Raw genomic sequence first — 20,933 nt, 5'->3', positions numbered from 1 at the left:
TCTCAGCAATTGAAGTTGTCATTAACAAGTAATACATTTTAGCATATACCAGTAAGGCTGCATTGTATCTGGTTAAGCTAACACTAATTACTTCGTTTACAGCAAGGATGAGGTGTAAAAGTTCACCTATCGATTTTCTTATAGGCAGAAGATCATCTGTATGATGAGTTGCTTAATTTGAGTTGGAGCTTTGACATCTTCGACACAGCTATTCTAGTTATTTAAATGTCTTTGTTATCCAATTTTTCACTTCCTTTGCTCAACCTATATTCAAGCTATCACTTTTTTACACACTTACCACAAAATTTACACCTCTTATTCAAGCTTAGTAGTGACGAATAGTTAAAGGTGACAAATTTCGCCTGATGAAGAATCAATGAGTTTGACATTATTATCTACTCTCAAGAACAGAATTGATTTTTGCTAGCAACGCTTGTTGTTCACAATTAATTATTCAGAGACCTGTTAACTTTTGCTGGTATATAATGAACGGGATCAGGCTGGAATTCGTCAGGGTGTTTTTCTGCCTCAAGAAAATATTTGAAAGCAATATTCAAGTTTTTGATGAGTCGGATGAATTATTTTTCAATATCGATCGACCTTTTGATTTAATTATAAATTTGATCTCAAACGTTACATACCTTGTTTAGAAATAAAAGAAAAGACACACGAGAAATGCATTTAAGAGTCAAGGAACAGCTTTGATCTGTACAGAATATTCAGAATTATTGTTTGCAGAGTTAATTATTTTTCACTAACAATATATTATGATAAAAAAGAATGTAGTGTAATTCTTTAGTCATTCCACAAGTTAGTACTCTGTTAAACAATCTTACAATCTTACAGTAAGGCTGTACATGAGTCCATGACAAAGTCTATTGACTATGAACAATTTTCATTTCTCAACTACTCCAGTTAACTAGTAAATCTGACATCTTCTGTTGCACTTTTAACTAGCAGTGTAGATCCTTGCATGTTGCATATTCAATGACAAGCAACGTGTTAAAAACGAGAATGAAGCAAAGACAACCTTTTGTTGTCTGATAGATCGAGAAGGTGGTGATGTAGTTGGCGTTTGAATTATACGAATATTACCTCAAATTTTGCACAAGGGTTTTTCTCTATGTGAATCTTTAATTCATCGTCCCCTTCAAAACTAAATGTATATAAGGCTTCTCGCTGTGTTAAACCAAGAGGATAAACCCGATACAGTTTGAGCTCATCACTTCCTCTTAAGCTTTTCGGTCTTTCCTCCTTCCAAACGGGAACATGATTTAGAGACTTGAACTTCAACAGCACTGCAGATTCTAATGCCTTCAGGGTCAAATTTCCAGATCTGAAAGCAGATACTTGTGTGAGATTTCTTTTTGAGAATATTGAAGGGATCATTCAGTTCATTTCTAGTTCATGCTGAGAAGTGAGAAATAGAACTCAGTAATTAACGGCTAAGCAGCTTTACAAAATGTTGCTCCTATGACTTGCTAAGATATAAAATTAAAGTATGTATACGAGTTATTTTATGTACATGGAGCTTTGTAGGCTTGTACACACTAACCACACCAGTCATTTAATGTATACGTATACTTTACCTTTACACCTATAGACGCTGGCTTGGACAAAACTCTCAAACCTTCATAGTCCACTCATTGAATCAAGCTCTTCACATCAGTTGTAAGCAGATTCTCGAACTATGGATTTGTTTACTATATACATTAAGATTTTATTACTGTATTGAAGAACTATTATTGTATCTTGTGTATTCATTATATCAAAAAACTTGCACAGACAAACATACATACATATGATTTCATATAAAAATCTTAGTCATCAACCAGCGCGCAATTGACAGGTGTGGATAACAATGTGTGGATTGAACAAATATATTGATTGGTGTATCAAACAAATTAAGCAGAAATATGATTACCTAATGAATATTGACTCCATCTTGAACCTCCCCCTTTCTCGTACATATACATGATATACAGTTTCTAAGCCTTGGGTACACTTGCAAGGGCGTTCTGTAGTCTTTTCTTCTTTCTCACGCATCATTGTTGCAACATGAATGCACAGACGGCATGATGAGTGAACTGCTGCCATATCTATAAGAGCCTTGAAAGAATCAGAAGGTCCCTCAAATTTCCACCTGAAAAAGGTGGTCATCCAAAATTTGGACAGTAAGACTGAGGATGAAATGCGCTCAGAACGCTTGAAGGACAGCATAAAGAACAATTAATTAGAAATTAATCCGACTGCCTGCACATGTTCGTTAAATTTTATTAACAAAATAAAATTAAATGTAAAAGCTACTCACCGAAGTGACTGGTTGTATGCGTCAGGGTTGTCAGCGAGGTATGTCATGGTCTTGGCAACTGAATCGATGTCTCCTTTCTCTTTAATATGTAAAATTGAACCAGGCAAAGGTGCAAAGTCTTGGATATTTGGAGCACCAACAACTACGGGAATAGCTCCTAATAAATCAACAAACTTTACAATATCAGTAAACATCATCACCAAGTGCCATGTCCACAGGAGCAAATCTCAGTCTTGGCCGTTAAAATCCGAAAGAAGTTCTAGATAACTGATGGCAATCACAAGCACAAGCCTAACATTTATGGAGTATTTTACTGTTTAAACTATTAATTTTTTTAAGTATGCCAGATGACAGATTAATAAATATAAGTCTGTGCTTTCTAGCATTATCAGAATGATTCCAAAAAATACTTTTACCAATAAACACAGGCAAGAGAAAGCAACCAGGAGAAATTTACAAGCTATATGTTGCTGATGAAATATCTGACACCCAACAGGGAAAGTGATATATAATGCCTTTATAAACAGATACTATTGTTGCCAGAGAGCCAAAACAGTAAAGATAGTTAAAACACCAAGTATATACCAGCAACAAGAGACTGAAAGTATTTTTCAGTAACATAATCCTCTTCATCGGAATTCTCAAACGCCAAGCTAAATTTGTAGCGCTTCAGAGTCTCTAATTTGTTCACTGTAAAGGCAAACTACAAAAAGTAAATACAACATGAATGCCCGTTCAACAGCTGAAGCTAAAACTCAATATAACATTTATACACATAAATAAATTGAATTTTATTTTGCTGAAGTCAGTTTTACTAAATTCCTGGAAAAGAAAAACAATGGGAAAACTAGCTCTTGAAAAATATTCAAACACTTTTACACGTAAGAGCAACAATCCCTTCTAATAGAACATTAGAATAGAAAAAAGTATAATTAAAGAGACGATAGACAATGACACTTATTTGCAAGACGGAGAGAAACAATATGAAGTCTAAATATATATCTTATGTAAATATTAGACAGCTACTTAGAAGCCCAAATGAAAATAGAAAAAGAAGTGTGGTCAACAGATATGGCTGTATAACTCTCAAGTACTAGCATAATAAAGGATCTTACTCCTTACACAACTGTAGTGCAAACCGTAGCATATAATAGGGCACAAGTATATGACCCAAAAACATACCATAAGAACGGATGTTACCGAAATCGAACTTGAAGACATAATGCCTTTCCAGGCAATACAGATTAAAGATTACCAGGATTTACAAAATTGTGGCAAAAGTTAACAATCATGAAATATAAAGAGTAACTATTCCAAAAGAGTACTAATCCAACACATGCCTTGTCAGGATTTGGGCATCAATTAAGTAGAGTTCCAAAAGTCTCACCATCTCCGTCTCGGTTTCGATGACAGGCACCATAAGAATCAACTGTAATGTTTGCCTTCTTAAGACCTTCAAGAGCTTCCAAGCGAAAGTTGCGAGAAACACAATTAGAGATGAAAGCAGCTGCCAGAGCATTCTCAGTCTTTGGTTGCAGAGGAGCCATAATGTCATACTCAGCCCAAGAAAAATATCCAACAGGAATATCTGACGAGAGACTAGATGTCATAATTATGTCATATTTCCTGGTAATGAAATATAAATATTAGTTTAGTCTGACTTCTGGGCAAGAATATTAACACAAAATGATTGTCATAGACACCTTTGCTACAAGTACCAGATTACAAACTTTCACCAAAATAAAAAATCTAAGTCATTGCATACAATTTCAGTCTGAAGGGGTAAAAGAGACCTGAACCATAGAGTCAAAATTCTTCAGAGAACGAAGCTATATACTTAGAAATAATGTCAATCAGATGGTATAAGACTATAAGTAACTAACTAACATAAGAGACAAATCTACAATCTTGTATTATTAAACACGGAAATACATGCAATATTAAAGGGAAACGACAACAACGATATCTAGCGAAGGACGTACAAAGTATGAAAGTAAAGCCTTAAAAATTATAATATAAACAAAGTATATAGCTTAGCATGTCTTAATATGTTTGTGTTTCAAACTTTTTACCCAGCCAATGAGTTCAAGGTTGTGCTGTAACGAAAAATGAAATGCAAAAAACACAATCGCTGCCTTCTCATAACTCTTATTGAAAATAATTTTCCTCCCAAATTGTGTTCTAGCAATACCAAGATTCAAGGTGGGCTTTACAAAATTATACTTCAGTCCCAAAAAGTGAAGATATGTCTCAACAATATGAGATATGTCGAATCCATATCTCTAAATTTGAACACATAATGAGTCACTTCGGAATGTGCTTACCCACCGTCGTGCGTAAGAGAGATTCAGATCCGGATAGTATTTACTTGACTCCATTGATCTAACTATAGTGGGTTCCTTATCTGCTTTCGCAGACCCAAATGAAGCATCAGCCTTCTCCTTAGGAAGATATCCAAGTTTACATCCCACACAACAAGATTTTAAGTCCTAAACAGATGCAGACCAGGGAAAGTTAAGAACACTATGTACTTAAAAGACAAATAAAAAACACAAAGGGCGCATAATCAAAGTTTGAAGTTCTTTCCACATTTCAAAATTGAGTATAAATATCTATGCTTGACAATAATAAGTGGTTAGATATCTGGATAATTAATAAGCAATAAGATTATTAGAATTATTGTAGCAGTAAATTGCTTGGAAGACCAAGGAGTAGCAACTCCCATCTTATCTGTACTGGGAGTTGCCTAAAACCTGATATTTGGTCCCTCGATATGCAAAACCAGAGATAGACAGAAAAAGCCATGTAATTAGCATCCAGATACTGAGATACAGGTGAATACTACAACACTGCTATGAACTAATAATTTCTTTTTTAATTTTATCCTTAAACAAATGGCCTTTCACAGACTTTTTAGTAAACCTAATTGAGTACAAATGGCGAGTCTGATATGAAAGAACCAGTTTACAGCAACTACAAACTGTAGCTTTAGCAACAGAGGATGGTTAATAATTTTTGAAAATATGAATTTCATGAAAGATTTTGATAGGTCACCCCACAATTGAGGTGTCTATTCCACAGCAGAATAAATAATACCATTATTTCAGTGAATGAGGCTCTTTCTGTCTTCCTAGTATTGTAAAGTTGAGTAATATTGCTGATAGCCTGATATTGATTGGCATAGAAAATTGCATGTAAGGTATAAGCTGAAAGAGGAACGATAACAAGTACAGCTCCAGTCCTGAACTTGTATTGTACTTGTTGCGTTATTAACCGCTAGAGAAAATTTAAGCATTAAGATAGACAACAATGAACACATGCATACACAGTACGCACATTCTTGCATTTCAAACCACAACTGCAAGTAATCAAGAAAGAGAAATCGGCTACAAACACAAGCATGCACATACACAAAATATTCCAACATTAAATCTAGCTTCATTGCGATATTAATCGAGCTAATCACTAATCTCCAACAAAAAGTAAAAATCCCAAACAAACATGAGAGAGAGAGAGAGGGAGAGGGAGGGAGGGAGAGAGTCCCAAAACAAACGAGAGAGAGAGAGAGAGACCAAACCTCAATCACCCCGGCAACATAAACCGGTTGTTTTATAAAATCCCTAGAATAAGCAATATAATCATGTTTCTCCAACCACTTCTCACATTCACCAGATCCTGAACTCTCCTCAAGCCTACTAACCCGACCCGACCCGACACCCTCATCATCATCATCAAAAGTACTATAATTCCTAGAGGACCACGGCAATGTAGTGAATTGAACGAACGAGTCCGCCCACGAGTTAACCAAAGATTTATTGTTAAGAATGTCGAGTCGACCCAGAAACATAATCTCCGCAATCACAACAATAAAAACACATATAGGCATTAAATTTGAGCATTTCTTCTTTATTTTTAGGTGGGTATTTTCTGGTTGTTGCGGGTTCATAGCTAATTGTATAAATTTTGAATCTTTATCGTTTTTTCAATAAATTTTCTTGGGTGCGTTGTGTTCAAGTACTGAGATGATTGTGGGGGAAAAGTTAAAGTAAAAGAGAAGACTTCGGGAGAGTGTGTGTTAATGGTGGGCTCATTTTCTTGTGGACCATTTGAGTGGTCTATTATTGGGGTGAAATGTGTTTGTCCATTGTTGTACATATAGAAGATCATATGGTGTGGTACTCGTTAGGAGAACCATTATGTTTTTTGCTCAAGAAAAGTAAACAATGTTTTTCTTTTTTTGCTAAGGAAAAGTAAACAATGTGATGACAACTTGACTAGTGGATAGGTTAATATATCCGGTTTATTTTTATTTTTGATAATCGGATCAGTTTTAATATATGGGTTTTGGTCTCGGTCCTCCCGGACAACTATTTGTCGGGGAGACTTTATCTAAGAGACAACTTCATTACCATCGTATCTGTATTTTTAAGTGTATGGATTAAATAAACTTTTTATAGATCCGCGAAAAATTATAGCGGATCGTTAAAAAAAGAAAAACCAATCTGGACCTTTGAAATATAGATCCGACGGTCCTGTATGTTAGATAAACTGTCCTGACGAAATCTTGTAATATATTTGTAGTAATTTGTTTATTTTCAAATGTGATGTGATATACAAAACTTAAAAAATATTACAAATATAATATGAATTATTTTAAATATTTCATCAAATTTGATGAATCAAGACTCATGAACTCGATTTCGAAATCATGTTCAATTCCGTACGAATTTCGAACTAAAATTTATGAGTATGGGTTCATGTCATTTCGATATTGAGGATAACTCCATGTCCCAGGACCAAAATTAGTCCGTATCGTTCTTCAAATTAAGATTACTCTTATATAATAAACTAAATACAATTTTTTAATGCAGAAAGACATGAAAAAGCTTTTTTTTTTTTCCCATATCTTTAAAATGTAATTATTCTTGTGCATGCTTGTAAAATAAAGTTTGGAAAATGCATACTTCATGTCTTCATTTGAATAATATAAGCCCTGTATCAACCTAGACCGAGACATGGGTCTGCAAAACTTGTGTCACAGAGTTCAAAGAGTGTCCAGTTATGACACGAATCAGAAGTTACATGCTTTATGGAAATCGGGGAGGACTAATGAAGCTCGCCAACTGTTTGATAATATGCCCCAGAGAGATGAGTTTTCTTGGAATACAATGATTGCTGCTTATTCTGATTCAGGGAACTTGAGTGAAGCTAAAAAACTTTTTGACGAGACTCCAAAGAAAAGTGCTATTACTTGGTCTTCTTTGATCACGGGGTTTTGTCGAAATGGTAGCGAATTTGAGGCTCTTGAGTTGTTTTGGCAAATGGGGTTTGAAGGTTACAAGCCAAGTCAATTTACATTAGGTAGTGTTCTTAGAATGTGTTCGATGAAATGTTTGTTGTCTAGAGGGGAACAAGTTCATGGGTATGCTGCAAAAGTTGGGTTAGATAAGAATGATTTTGTTGTCACGGGGCTGGTTGATATGTACTCGAAGTGCAGAAGGATTATGGAAGCTGAGTATTTGTTTGGGACGATGGCTAATGGGAGAAATCATGTTTCTTGGACTGCTATGATTAGTGGTTACTCTCAGAATGGTGAGGAGCTTCGAGCGATTGAGTGTTTTCGTGATATGCGGGCAGAGGGTGTGGAGTGTAATCAATATACGTTTCCCAGTGTGTTCACAGCTTGTGCAGCGTTATCTGCTTGTGGGTTTGGGGCACAAGTCCATGGTTGCGTTGTTCGTGGTGGTTTTGAGACAAATGTGTTTGTTGAGAGTTCTTTAGTTGACATGTATGCCAAATGTGGGGACTTTAGAAGTGCAAAGAAGGCGTTGGAATTGAGGGAGACTGATGATGTGATTTCATGGAATTCTATGATAGTTGGGTGTGTTAGGCATGGTTTGAAAGAGGAAGCACTATTAATGTTCAAAAATATGCATTCAAAAGATATGGAAATTGACGACTATACGTTCCCCTCAGTTTTGAACTCTTTGGCTTCCATGAATTATGAAAGATATGCGAAATCTGTTCATTCTATGATTGTCAAAACTGGCTTTCATGCTTACAAGTTAGTAGGCAATGCTTTAATGGACATGTATGCAAAACGGAATGACTTAGGTTCAGCGTTCAAGGTGTTCAACAGCATGACAGACAAGGATGTTGTTTCATGGACCTCCCTTGTGACGGGTCATGCACACAATGGTGCCCCTGAAGAAGCTCTGAAGCTGTTTTGTGGGATGAGGATTGCAGGAATTGAGCCTGATCAGGTTGTCATCTCGAGCGTCTTGAGTTCATGTGCTGAACTGACAACTCTGAAATTTGGCCAGCAGGTCCATGCAAATTATATTAAATCTGGGTTTGGTTCATCCTTATCTGTCGATAATTCTCTTGTAGCTATGTATGCAAAATGTGGGAATATAGAAGATGCAAGTTGTATATTTTATTTGATGCAAATAAGGAATGTTATTTCTTGGACTGCTCTTATTGTTGGATATGCTCAAAACGGTAGGGCGAAGGAATCTTTGCTACTCTATGACTTGATGACTGAAAGTGGCATAAAACCTGATTTTATTACTTTTATTGGCCTACTTTTTGCTTGCAGTCATGCAGGTCTTGCCGAACAGGCACATCAATACTTTGAATCTATGACCAGAATTTATGGAATCAAGCCAGGTCCAGATCATTATGCTTGTATGATTGATCTTCTAGGACGCTCTGGGAAAATGCTCGAGGCTGAGAAGTTACTGGATGAGATGGATGTTGAACCTGATGCAACTGTATGGAAAGCATTGCTTTCAGCATGTAGAGTACATGGAGTTGTTGAACTGGCTGAGAGGGCTGCGGAAGCACTGTTTAAATTGGAGCCGCAAAATTCCGTGTCTTACGTGATGTTATCAAATATCTATTCTGCAGCTGGTAAATGGGAAGATTCTGCCAGAATCAGACGGTTGATGAAAAATAAAGGTATTTCTAAAGAACCTGGGCGTAGTTGGATAGAAATGAATAGTCAAGTACACGCCTTTACGTCTGAAGACAGAAGTCACCCAAATATTGATGATATATATTCCAAGATCGATGAAGTCATGAGATTGATCAAGGAAGCTGGCTATGTGCCTGACATTAATTATGCACTTCACGATGTAAATGAAGAAGTTAAGGAACATGGCCTTGCTTATCACAGCGAAAAATTGGCTGTTGCTTTTGGGCTCCTTTTCGTGCCAAAGTCTGCACCTATTCGGATATTCAAGAATCTAAGGGTGTGTGGGGACTGCCATGTTGCTATGAAATTTATATCGAAAGTTTTTCAGAGGCATATTATACTAAGGGACTCCAACTGTTTCCATCATTTCATCGAAGGAAAATGTTCTTGTGGTGATTACTGGTAGGAAGTTCTTTTAATTTATTCCTCTCCAGTTTATTTCCTGGTCAAGAGACCAGGGGATCCATTCTTCAGTGCATGGGTGTACATTATAAACACTGCAAATCTGAACTCTGCTTGCACACGTCCTGCTTTGATATGAAGAGGCAAGATCACAGTCTTCACGCTTATGGTCCCTGCAACTTGACATGTATTCAGGCTGAATATGAAGGCGGTGAATGCTTCAATGACAGTCAAACATGAGCACAACAATACGAGATATGTTGAAGATTGTAAGGTATGTTAATTTCTCCTTTGACAGTAGAAGAGGGTAGTGCAAAAACTAATGTAAAAGTGGTAGATGAGAAAACAAGTTGGAAGGCAGATTCAGATATCTTATACAGAATTTTGGTTCACATTATCATATAACAAAAACAAATCCTTTGGTCCTCAGATTTTTTCTTGAATTTAGGCTCTTGGAGGGTTCATATTATCCTGTCAGATTCCTGCGTAATAGTATATTACTGGATTGAAGCAATTACTGATTTGCAGGAGTAGTTCTTCAAAAAAAAGTCGTATGATGCGGAATATCATAATTAAGGTAAAGCTGCTGCATGCCTCCTGTTAAAACATTTCTTCAACTCGGGAGAAAAAGATACTCCATCATACACGATGATTTTGATTTTTGGAGTATTTTGTTAGGCTTTCCTGTCGACTTGTATACAAAACCTTAAACAGGTTTTATACATCCTCAAGCCAATAGACTGCAAAGCACAATCCCATACTTGGAATTGAATTTCTCAACATTGAATCAATAGCAACTGACAAAAGAAGTATCTCAGTTCATATATGTTGTACATCTGAAAGTGCATGTTTGATTGACATTCAAATTTCAATCAATTGTGACTTGGACACGTCGGTTTACAGTTGTACTTGATGTGTAACCCTCTCAATCTGTTCTCAGACACGCCAAAATATCTGCAATATGAGTTTTTTTGTTTTTTTTTTTAATGTGAAAGGATTCTGGCTTCTGTCATTATCCCCTCTCATCTCACATGACAACACTTCAGCATTTTTCAACTTAAAGTCAGCCTCTCAATTTAAGTCTAAACAAGCTCTAAATTAAAGGCACATTTACCATTTTCTTCTTTGACAGATAGAATACCAAAGCTCACAGAATTGTGTTTGTGAACAGTAGCTTTCATTAAGTTTCATTCCAGACTTTCTGAAATTGTAGTGTATCAATAGATCTCGAGTATCACGTGATTCAACATATTCTCAGACATGGAACCACGCTTAAGCTAATAAGAACAATGTCAAAGAATATAGACTTGTGTCCATGGTCATGGTCCACTCTTGTCTTCTTCATACAACACCTTGACAACCTTTGTCTTCACTGAATAACAGTCTTTGTAACTACCTTATCTGGACCAGGTCAATTTATCATCCAAAATTTGGGACAAAACAAACAGATTATACAGAGAAAATCAAATTATCAATAAGTATGTCTGTTTCTCTGACCCTGTCAACTACAAGTACATTGGTAACAGTATTCTGTTACCCTCAGGCATCAAGCCCCCAAACCCTACTCCAATTTGACATAAACTGATAAACATTAATCCGTATGAGTGGTACACAGGGCACAAAACTGTCGGATCAACACGATCCAAAAAATCAAAACAAATTAAAAATAACATGACAAAGAATAACAGGTAGATGTTAGTTCCCAAAAAATCAATCCCTGATATTTGAAATATTCAAACTGTAATTTAAACTGATATGTGCTACAGAAATATGTGCCATAATTTTCAAACTATGTTCAAAAAATTAAAATCAAAGCATTTCAAAGTTTGTAAAATCAATTTGAGAAACCAAGAATTAACTACAGAAGTTAATTCTACTTTAAGACCTTCAATTTGAACCAATGTAGCATTATACTTTAGCTTGATCGTGGAGATTGCAACACTGAACAAGCAACCATCTGTGCCCACTGCTTCAGTTTCGCCTTCACTGCCTCTGGACCACCATCTGAACACAAAATTTATGTCAAAAAATCGAACAAATCCCCACCAATAATCACATAATTGGAGATAATCACTTCCAGACAAATAATGACATAATTTGGTATGTAGAAAATAGGTCATACGATGTGGAAGCACACGACAAGATATGATCAAAGCTAGTTAAATTCACTTATATAAATAGTACAAATATACACAATGAGTCAGTGACAAAATTAAGGGGACCAGTCTAGCCTTACAAATTTACACGGATTGAGATATTTTTATATGAATTACAAATTAGTTATTTTCTGAGTCCCGGATTTATAATTTTTCTTGAGTTCGGAATTTTGAAATCCTGATTCCGCCGCCGCCTAAAAACATAACATGTATACATAAGCATACCTAGATCAATGACACTCTCAGCACTCCCAATCGACTCGCAACTCGAACTCGCAATCGACGACGACGATGACGATCTCGACATCTTATTCACCGCTCGATAAAGCTCCAACGCCGGAAAAACATCCGATAATCTCCGATCACCTTCAATCTCATCGCCCTCAAATCCAAATCCTAGCTCAAAACACGCCTTCAATTCCGTCATGTCATCGTCGGTGACGCTCTTGGTCCGTCGACGACTCCGGCGCTGATTCGCCTTCAGTTTCGTCCACACTTCCTCCGCTTGCCAGTTCGGCGACCATGACTGTTGCTTGTATAGCTTTCCGCTCGCCGGCGGCACCAAGCGCTTCGGATCCGACATTTTCTCCGGCGACCGAAAAAATCGCCGAGAAAGTCTCTGTGTGATTGGGGTTTAAAAAAAGGGTTTATATGCTGTACGTATTGTGTGTGTATATATGTGGAGACTAGATTCTATTTACAGAGGGGATGGGAATATATGTTATGTTGTGGGCCAGTGATTGATGCTGTTAATGAGTTGGATATTAAAGGATTAAATTCTTAATTGATTTATGAGACCATAATTCTTGCTATTTAAATTTTGATTGTGTTTTCAAATCTTGAAATATGATAAAAATTACTTATTGGTTCCGATCTAATTATCAACTTAATTTTTTTGGGATTTAAATAATTCATACTTGACTGAAAATCATGTATTAAGAAAACTATATTATTTAAAACCATAATTTATTAATTTTAAAATTTAATTATTATATTTATAAAATAGTAATGATTATGTTAATAGAAATGAGTTAAGTGATCGCAACTCAAATATTACAAATATGTAAATAAAATCAAATATATATGATATCTTTTATCAGTTTAGATTACGAATAAACGAGAGTATCATATCTCTCGGCTAAAATAATACTGCCGATCTAAGATATAAACTAAATTCCTGATATTAGTTTGAATTGAAATATAAATTCCTGATTCGTGTTTGTATCGGAATAAAATAAGTTAGATTTTGAATTAAAATATTATTGTGATGGTTGTTTGTTATGGAGTTAAATACGTTATAACTTAGAACATATATTATTTATATAATTTTTATATTTATTTTTTGAAAAGATGAAGAAAAGGGTAATTAATATATGATGTGTTTTCTTGAATAATTTTAAAATATATTTTTCGCATTTTCTATTTCTTCAGTTACAAGAAAAGATATTATTTTTCTTGTATAGATTTCATGTTTGTCAAGAAGTAGATATGTTTATGTTAGAAAAAAAATGCTATTCTTATGAGAATAAAATACGTTACCTTGGAGTTAAAAGGAGTTACGTCATGATTTGAGTTTGTTTTGAGTCAAATACGTTATAATTAATTATGTTTTGAGTTTTTTAAACACAAATAATTTATTTAACATGTTATTCAATATTCACAGTGTAATATTTATCTCTTTTTTTGAAATCATTGTAATGAGTTAAGTTCTGTGGAGTACATATAAACATCGGAGTATTGGAGTACAAATTATAATTATCAATTAATCATTACTCCCTCTGTCCCATTTAATTCTATACGTTTCTTTTTCATTGCTCGACACGCAATTCAATGCTTTTATAAAACATAGTTCTATAACTTATTTTTAAAATTTTCTTTTTCTGAATAAAAATATAACATCCAAACTTTTATACAGAAAAGAAAAATCTTAAAAATAAGTTATAGAATTATATTTTACAGGAGCATTAAAGTCCGTGCCGCGTCCCCGTCCCCCAATGTATATAACTCAGGGGGACGGAGGGAGTAATATCTTTCAACTTTAACAAGCATTAAGATTGTTGTTCTGCTTATAAGTTATATTGCAGAACATAATGTCCTACGATTTATAAAAGTAATTGTTCTATCTTTTGATTACAATGTAAGTAATTATTCTATGTAGAACATAATATGCAGGTTGTCGGATGTTTACAAATATTGTAGGACACAAAAAATGAAGATTTTGGATGACTAGATTATATTGTATGAATCTTGTACTCCAATACTCCAATATTTTTTGTAGTCCATGGAACTTGACTCTCATTGTAATATTTATCTTCTTTTATATTAAACTGAACCGATTGATGTCAATGATTTTAAAACCGAGACTGATAATTCGATTGTAATAACATTCAGCGATAGAACTATTCGCACACCAATAGAACTATTCGCACACCACAAATGCTAAAGCATCCAAAGCTTTTGTTCCACGACACCACACTTGTCCTGGACCTCCTGGCCTTCCTTGAGACTTCCATTCTCCTCCATGTAATCGGTCATCATAACTAAAAACCCAGAATAAGATGTAGAACTTCATATTAGTATAAGGTATATCTCCAGAGTACCTTAGTATGAAGCTATTCAGTGCCTGTAGTTGATTTAGAAAAACGTTATCAAACAAGATCACACGAGATTATCAGCTAAGCTAACTGTACTGACGTGGAGTGATATTTTAAAAAAATGAAGCAACAAGAGCACGAACTAAATGACAATCAGTAATTTTCAATTGTTTGGTTGATTCTTAGGGGAAAAAACAATTTCTGCAATAATTCTTCCAGCTAAAGCGGAATTATGTCACTGGAAGTATAGCTCATACTTCTATATTCAAATTCTGCACTACTCTTGGAAACTGTCTTTTAGTCCTTTGTTTTCTAAGAAACGAGAGAAGAATATGAACACTGCATAACCAGACATGATCACATGATCTTGCTGAGAAAGAACAAGAACTTGCATCCCCATAAGAACACGTGTGCGACTATTTGACATTATCACATGCATGGTATTGCAAAGAATTTTGTTCAAAGCATCAAATTTACTAATGTAACTCTTGTAATAAATGAAAAACTAGCAACTGAATAGGGCTAAATTTATTATCATCTGACTAATGACTCTGATACTCAAGAACAAAGATAATCAGTCACAGGAGCAACCACTAGTATCCCACATAATTTTCCACATTTTAAAAAGGTAACTTTAAAATTAAAATAAACAAATTTTCAAAATTAACTCTTATAAGAGAGAAATCTAAAGAATCTTGCATTATTAAACATGGAAAATACACGCATATTGAATGGAAACAGTAGCAATGATGTATATAAAGCAAAAAAAATTATATACAAGTAAAGTATATAGCTTCTGGTAAAATAAAAAATATTTCCCTCAAGATCAACTTCATATATGTAGGCCTTCTGCATTTAAATTTAATAATAATTACTTCGGCTGGAACCTTCCAACAGCGGAAGATTTCAAGGTTGTGCTAGAACCAAAAATGGAAATGCAAAAGCCACCTATCACCTTGTCACAATTTTAAGGTTGTACATTAAACGAAAGCACATGACATGAGAAGTACACGAACTCTAAATGGGCCGTGCTTGGGTGGCATTTAGTACAGACAGGAACGAATTGCCACCTCTACTTCAGGCCCAGAAAGTGAAGATACGGTTTCAAAACTAGACGCTGTGTCAAATCCATATCTCAAAAATTTGGACTTACAATGAGTCATTTCATAATGTGCTTATTGTTCTCCTGATAGCAAGTAGTTGACTCCATCAATCGAAGTATAGTGGCTTTCCTATCTATTTTCCAGACCCAAACATAACATTAGCCTTCTTCTCAGGATGATATCAAAAATTACATTCCACCACACAAGATTTTATTATAAAATGCAGATGAAAGAAAGTTTAAACACCATGTACACTTATGACTTAACAGCAAAGAAACAAGAAGCTGGTTTCGAAAACCCTGCACACTTATCAGCAAAGAAAAAAGAAGGAAACAAAAGAAGTAACAGATAAGAAATTGCATTATAGGAGATATGCATGTCCAAGTCAAACTTATTAAAAAGAAGCTATACTTACACATAAGGCCTCCACTATTCTTGGGATGAGAAATCCAATATGATCACCGATGCAGCCAGGCAAGACAACAGCAACTTATTTCAGAACTGAAAATGTGACAACCTGCAAAGAAGCAAGGCATGTGTATATTTGGACAATAATAATATTGCGAAACTAAAACATTACGCTTTTAGCCTATGTATACCGTTGTTTTGACAGATATCTCTGGCAGCTGCATGTTAAATGATTTTAACAATCTTAGATTCCTAGTCACTCTTGTTTTAAGAATCAATTGGGACTGCAGTGATATCAAAACTCAAGTTTTACTATGCAATCATAATACAGATACTTTTACTAAGTAGAATCGAACAATTGCTTGCAAGTGTCTGGTAGACTAGTACTATAGTTAAACCGCTGATGTGGAGCAAGATATTGCTTCATGACTACTTCTTAGAGTAAAAAGTGGATATGAACAACTGCTTAAGAGATGCTAGTTAAACCAGCTGATGTGGAGCACGATATCAATTCTCAATTAATACATTTTACATAGTGAAAATAATTAACAAGTTAAGGCAAGAAACAAAGTGTCCCAAGTGCAACGATAGTTAAAAGGAAAAAACAACAGGACAGAGGATCTATGTTAAGTGAGCTACTTCCCAGCGTATAATGGACATGTAAAACAATCAATTTACATAGTTGTATGATGCCTACTTTATTCCTAATCTTTTCATGTGTAGCTACAGCCTACAATTTTGCAAGAACCATGAAATTTCTTGCATTTCCAACTCCAGATAAATCTGGCCATAAACGTAATTAGCTCCTCTAACCTAGAAACCTCATAAACTAAGCTCCTAAAATTATCTCTCATCCATTTTTATCACAAGGAAATGCACTACATTTTAAAAACCATTATGAAAATAAGTATCAACTACACCAAAACAAATTTGTTAGTCAACATACTTCTGTATCCTCCTCATGTGCTTGTAGCCCCAAAAACAGATAATTTTCCTTTGTGTCCTAATATTCAGGATCTGAAGCCCTGATCTGCATGATATCAAACTGTGACTTCACGATCAACAAAATGTATCACCAATAATCACCGCAAGAGCAATTTCCATCCTTGAAATGATGAAAACGGTTAGAATCCCTCACAATGATCTCCCTTTCAGTTATCTTTGAAATCAATTTAGTTGCATTGTGGCAATCACCGCAAACTCTTAAATTCTTAAATATTCGAATAGTTGTCTTAGGAGGAGTGTTGATTATTCCATATGCAATAGCCAATCTTTCGCTGTGACTTGTAAGAATGTGTTGCTTCTCATCCTCCTCAACATCCTGCAATACAAAGCTATAGTCTGGAACATAACCAAGGCTCTTAATTTTCTCGGTCAAAATTTCTAATTCGCTGTATATTTCTTCACACTGCGGGTGAGACTGGTTTCCTGTATAAAATACTTCAACTTTATTATCAATTTCCATGGAGCTCCACCCAGGAGTCTTCCTCAATCCCCTGTCTCTAGCTAATGATCTGACTTGATCCACCCCCTCCCATTTTCCAAAATTTGCATAAATATTTGACAACAGTACATAGTAACCAACATTTTCTGAATCAACTTCGAACAAGCGTTTTGAAGCAAGGTTACCCAACTCAACATTTCCATGAATTCTACAAGCTCCAAGAAGAGCACCCCAAACTGAAGCATCAGGCTTAAAAGGCATGCTCTTTATGAAATCGTATGCCATATCCAAATGCCCAGCCCGACCAAGCAAATCAACCATGCAGCCATAGTGTTTCAAACTTGGTTTGATCCCATACTTGTGCATCAGATCGAAACACCACTGACCCTGAGAAACTAGACCTGAATGGCTGCAAGCTGACAATAAGGATACAAAGCTTACATGATCTGGACTAACCCCCTCATCAAGCATATCTCTAAATAACTGCAGAGATGTCTCCCCATGGCCATGAATTGCATGACATGATATAACAGCATTCCAAGGGATTGGATTTCTTCTCGGGACTTCGTAAAATAAGGACATTGCATCTTTTAGTCTCCCACATTTCCCATAGAGGTCAATGAGACTGGTCCCCACAAAGACATCTGTGTTAAAACCAGCTTTCAATGTATGTGCATGAATTTTTGTCCCTCCTCGCAGGTTTCCTACATGAGCATAAGCTGGCAAAACACTCACCCACGTTGCTTCATTTGGTACTATGTCCTCACACTTTTCCAGCATGCTATATACTTCTATCGCCTCACTGGCAAACCCATTCTGAGCAAAGCCAGTTATCATTGTATTCCAAGAGATTAAATCTTTCATAGGCAGCTCTTCAAAAGCTTTTAGTGCCGAGTCCGTGATACCCAACTTTGCATACATGTCCACAACTGCATTTCCAACAACAACATGTTCTTGAATCCAGCATCTCTTTAGTATAAAAGCATGAAGTGATCCACTATTTTGAGAATCCTTAGTTTGAGCAACACTAGAAGCTAAGCTCACTAGAGTCAAAAAATCGGGTTCAACATCATGCAATTGCATCTCCCGAAATAAGTTAAGGGCAGTATCTGGATTATTGTTCTGCTCATATGCTGCAGTCATTGAATTCCAAGAGACCAGATCTCTCTCCTCCATCAGATCAAAGACCTTCTGAGCATTCCCCAATAAACCAAATTTGGCATACATGTTAATTAAAGCGTTACACACAAACAGATCGAACTCTAACCCATGCTTTATTGCATACAAGTGTATCAAGCATCCCCGACAAAAATCATCTATCTGTGCACAAACTGAAAGTATGGTTGAAACAGTTACCGAGTCCATTGCAACACCCTCCATTCTCATTTTATCCACGATCTCTAGTGCTTCAACAGCATTACCATTCTGACAAAGTCCAGAAATTATAGCATTCCAACAACCCTTGTCGCGATATGTCATACCACTGAAAATTTCGCGAGCAGCAGGAAACGAGCCAACTTTGCAATACATGTGAACCAATGCAGAGGCCACAAAAATGTCCCAATGAAAACCCAATTTAAATACCCATGTATGTATCTGACTCCCGTTGGTTAAGTTAGCACAGGCTTTCAACACCGTGGGAAACGTGTAGAAATCCGGACGAACATCAGACGTCATCAACATTGTATACAAACAGTTTACCGCATCACGATAACAACCATTACGAACATAAGAAGACATCATCGAATTCCAGGCAAATACATTCTTACTTGAGATAAAATCAAAAGTTCTCCGCGAAAGTGATATTTCCCGAATTTGAGCATAGTGATTGACAAGTTTAGTTGATACAACAACATTTCGAGCCTTCCCCGATGCAATAAGAAGGGCATGAAGACACTTAGTAAGACGGGTATTATTGCATGACCTAAACAGAAGCTCAGAATCAATCTCACTAGCAATCCTCTTAATTCTACTGGACGAAACTTGCACACAACCAGCAACATTTGAACATAATCGATCATGGGTACATTTCTCGATTCGAGATTCCAAGAAAATCCTACCTTTACAGGCTGCCTGGAATCTGAACGCATTAAAATAAAACTAAAATTAAATCAAAACCCAAATCTTGCATCACGAATCACAAATGCTGTAATTTACCCAAATATCAGACACCCACATTCAAAAAAATCAAGAAAAGCAAAAAGATCGTATTTTTAACACTAAACAAGCAGCAAAACTACAATAACTAAACTCATAAATGACATTACATACAAGAACAAGAATTTCAACATAGAAATTTTAAAAAATAATATTAAAAGGCTTGAAATTAATAAATAAAAAAGCTTAAGACCATAAATTATTAAATAAAAGAAAAAAATGGTACCTGAACATACATATATCTTTTGAATTATATGAATGTGATTTGGGGTTTAGGGTTTTAGAGATGCCAGAGAGTTTAGAAAAGTCGGGTCAACAAATTGGAAAGAATGATGGGCCTGGTGTGTAGAGTAAAATTAGTTTTGGGCTTATAAGTTGGGCTAGTAAAAGTCAATTACAGATTGTTAAGTTTACTGTGGTTAGCAACTGTACTGCTATTTTGGGAAGGTGAAAGCTCGTATTTCAAGACAATTAGTTTTAAAAATAGAAAGAATCAGGTGCAGTCAGCTTTGTTGGAACCCAAATGCGTAGTGGGGACACGTGAAACCAGACTGTGATATGCATATTTTAAGCTCCAGCTGTTGAAATCGAGCTTTATTTTTAATATAATAAGTTCCTCTTTTTTATAAAACGTACTCCCTCCGTCCCACCAGATAGTTTACGTTCACTGTTTGCACGCATTTTGAGGCTCTTATAAAAGATAGTTGAATAATATTTTTTTAAATTATTTTTTCTTTGAATAAAAGTTTAGACATCAAACTTTTCTTCAAGATTATATATAAAATGTAAATATACTTTATAGGAACTTTAAAATGCGTGCCAAAAAGTAACGTAAAGAACCTAGTGGGACGGAGGGAGTATATAAAGTTATATTATTTTCTGAAATATAATCTTATTTTTTGTCAACCAATGAATATAAAACACATATTTAACACCTGTACTAAATAAATTATTAAAATATATATTTTTTTTGTGAAAAGAGAAGTAAGTTCTTATCTTCTAAAAATAGCAATTACAAAACATGCTCATTATTGACGTGATTTGACTTAACTTAAAAAAGATCTTTCTGATGTGTACTCGTGAACACATCTAAAATAATTTTTATTTAATCATGGAATTTTGATTGATATAATTTTTTGTGTAGGAAGGGACTATTATTATCAATGAAGAAAATAACAAGAGTCCATCATCTGGTTAAAAAATAACTGCTAGCATGTGTATGTCTACGATCACACCGTAGAAAATCAGAACTTAAATTTGTCACTTATGATTTATAGTAACTCAAAATGTATTATAAATGGAAAGATTAGAACATAAGTTGATATGAGTTATTAAGAATACAATAATAAAGAAAAAAAACATGCCATGGATGAGCAGTTTTT

The 20,933-nt window shown here is 35.2% G+C and overlaps 4 protein-coding genes across 7 annotated transcripts; 1 reads left to right on the top strand and 3 right to left on the bottom strand.

Moving 5' to 3' along the window:
- Window positions 1-725: 725 nt before the first annotated feature.
- On the bottom strand, window positions 726-6,459 carry LOC108222779 (glycoprotein 3-alpha-L-fucosyltransferase A). 2 transcript variants are annotated; one of them, XM_017396684.2, is made up of 7 exons: window positions 5,889-6,453; window positions 4,640-4,800; window positions 3,699-3,937; window positions 2,897-3,001; window positions 2,312-2,468; window positions 1,925-2,143; window positions 726-1,336 (listed from the first exon to the last, which is right to left on the bottom strand). In XM_017396684.2, exons 1-7 carry the CDS (start codon window positions 6,255-6,257, stop codon window positions 1,081-1,083), a joined length of 1,506 nt encoding a protein of 501 aa, XP_017252173.1. In that variant the 5' UTR covers window positions 6,258-6,453; the 3' UTR covers window positions 726-1,080. The 2 variants fall into 2 exon arrangements, with proteins under 2 accessions (XP_017252173.1, XP_063950286.1); XM_064094216.1 differs by lacking the exon at window positions 726-1,336 and adding an exon at window positions 1,366-1,703 and having other exon boundaries at window positions 5,889-6,459.
- Window positions 6,460-7,045: 586 nt separating this feature from the next.
- LOC108222778 (pentatricopeptide repeat-containing protein At4g21065) lies at window positions 7,046-10,691 on the top strand. The gene has a single exon (XM_064094215.1). The coding sequence runs from the start codon at window positions 7,327-7,329 to the stop codon at window positions 9,691-9,693; it is 2,367 nt and encodes a 788-aa protein (XP_063950285.1). The 5' UTR covers window positions 7,046-7,326; the 3' UTR covers window positions 9,694-10,691.
- A 697-nt stretch (window positions 10,692-11,388) lies between these two features.
- Window positions 11,389-12,538, bottom strand: LOC108222052 (uncharacterized). The gene is made up of 2 exons (XM_017395940.2): window positions 12,071-12,538; window positions 11,389-11,693 (listed from the first exon to the last, which is right to left on the bottom strand). Exons 1-2 carry the CDS (start codon window positions 12,426-12,428, stop codon window positions 11,605-11,607), a joined length of 447 nt encoding a protein of 148 aa, XP_017251429.1. The 5' UTR covers window positions 12,429-12,538; the 3' UTR covers window positions 11,389-11,604.
- A 1,605-nt stretch (window positions 12,539-14,143) lies between these two features.
- LOC108219854 (pentatricopeptide repeat-containing protein At4g33990) lies at window positions 14,144-19,930 on the bottom strand. Of its 3 annotated transcripts, none has more exons than XR_010292366.1 (4): window positions 19,778-19,929; window positions 16,897-19,474; window positions 15,958-16,059; window positions 14,144-14,468 (listed from the first exon to the last, which is right to left on the bottom strand). XR_010292366.1 is itself a non-coding variant. In XM_064094457.1 (2 exons), the coding sequence occupies exons 1-2, from the start codon at window positions 19,783-19,785 to the stop codon at window positions 17,023-17,025; spliced, it is 2,460 nt and encodes an 819-aa protein (XP_063950527.1). In that variant the 5' UTR covers window positions 19,786-19,930; the 3' UTR covers window positions 16,575-17,022. The 3 variants fall into 3 exon arrangements, 1 of the variants encoding a protein (XP_063950527.1); XR_010292365.1 differs by having other exon boundaries at window positions 14,144-14,385; XM_064094457.1 differs by lacking the exons at window positions 14,144-14,468; window positions 15,958-16,059 and having other exon boundaries at window positions 16,575-19,474; window positions 19,778-19,930.
- Window positions 19,931-20,933: the final 1,003 nt, after the last annotated feature.

The sequence above is a fragment of the Daucus carota genome, chromosome 5 (assembly GCF_001625215.2).
Source record: "Daucus carota subsp. sativus chromosome 5, DH1 v3.0, whole genome shotgun sequence".
NCBI classification, from domain to species: Eukaryota; Viridiplantae; Streptophyta; class Magnoliopsida; order Apiales; family Apiaceae; genus Daucus; species Daucus carota.
This window is presented reverse-complemented; position numbering and strand designations above follow the sequence as displayed.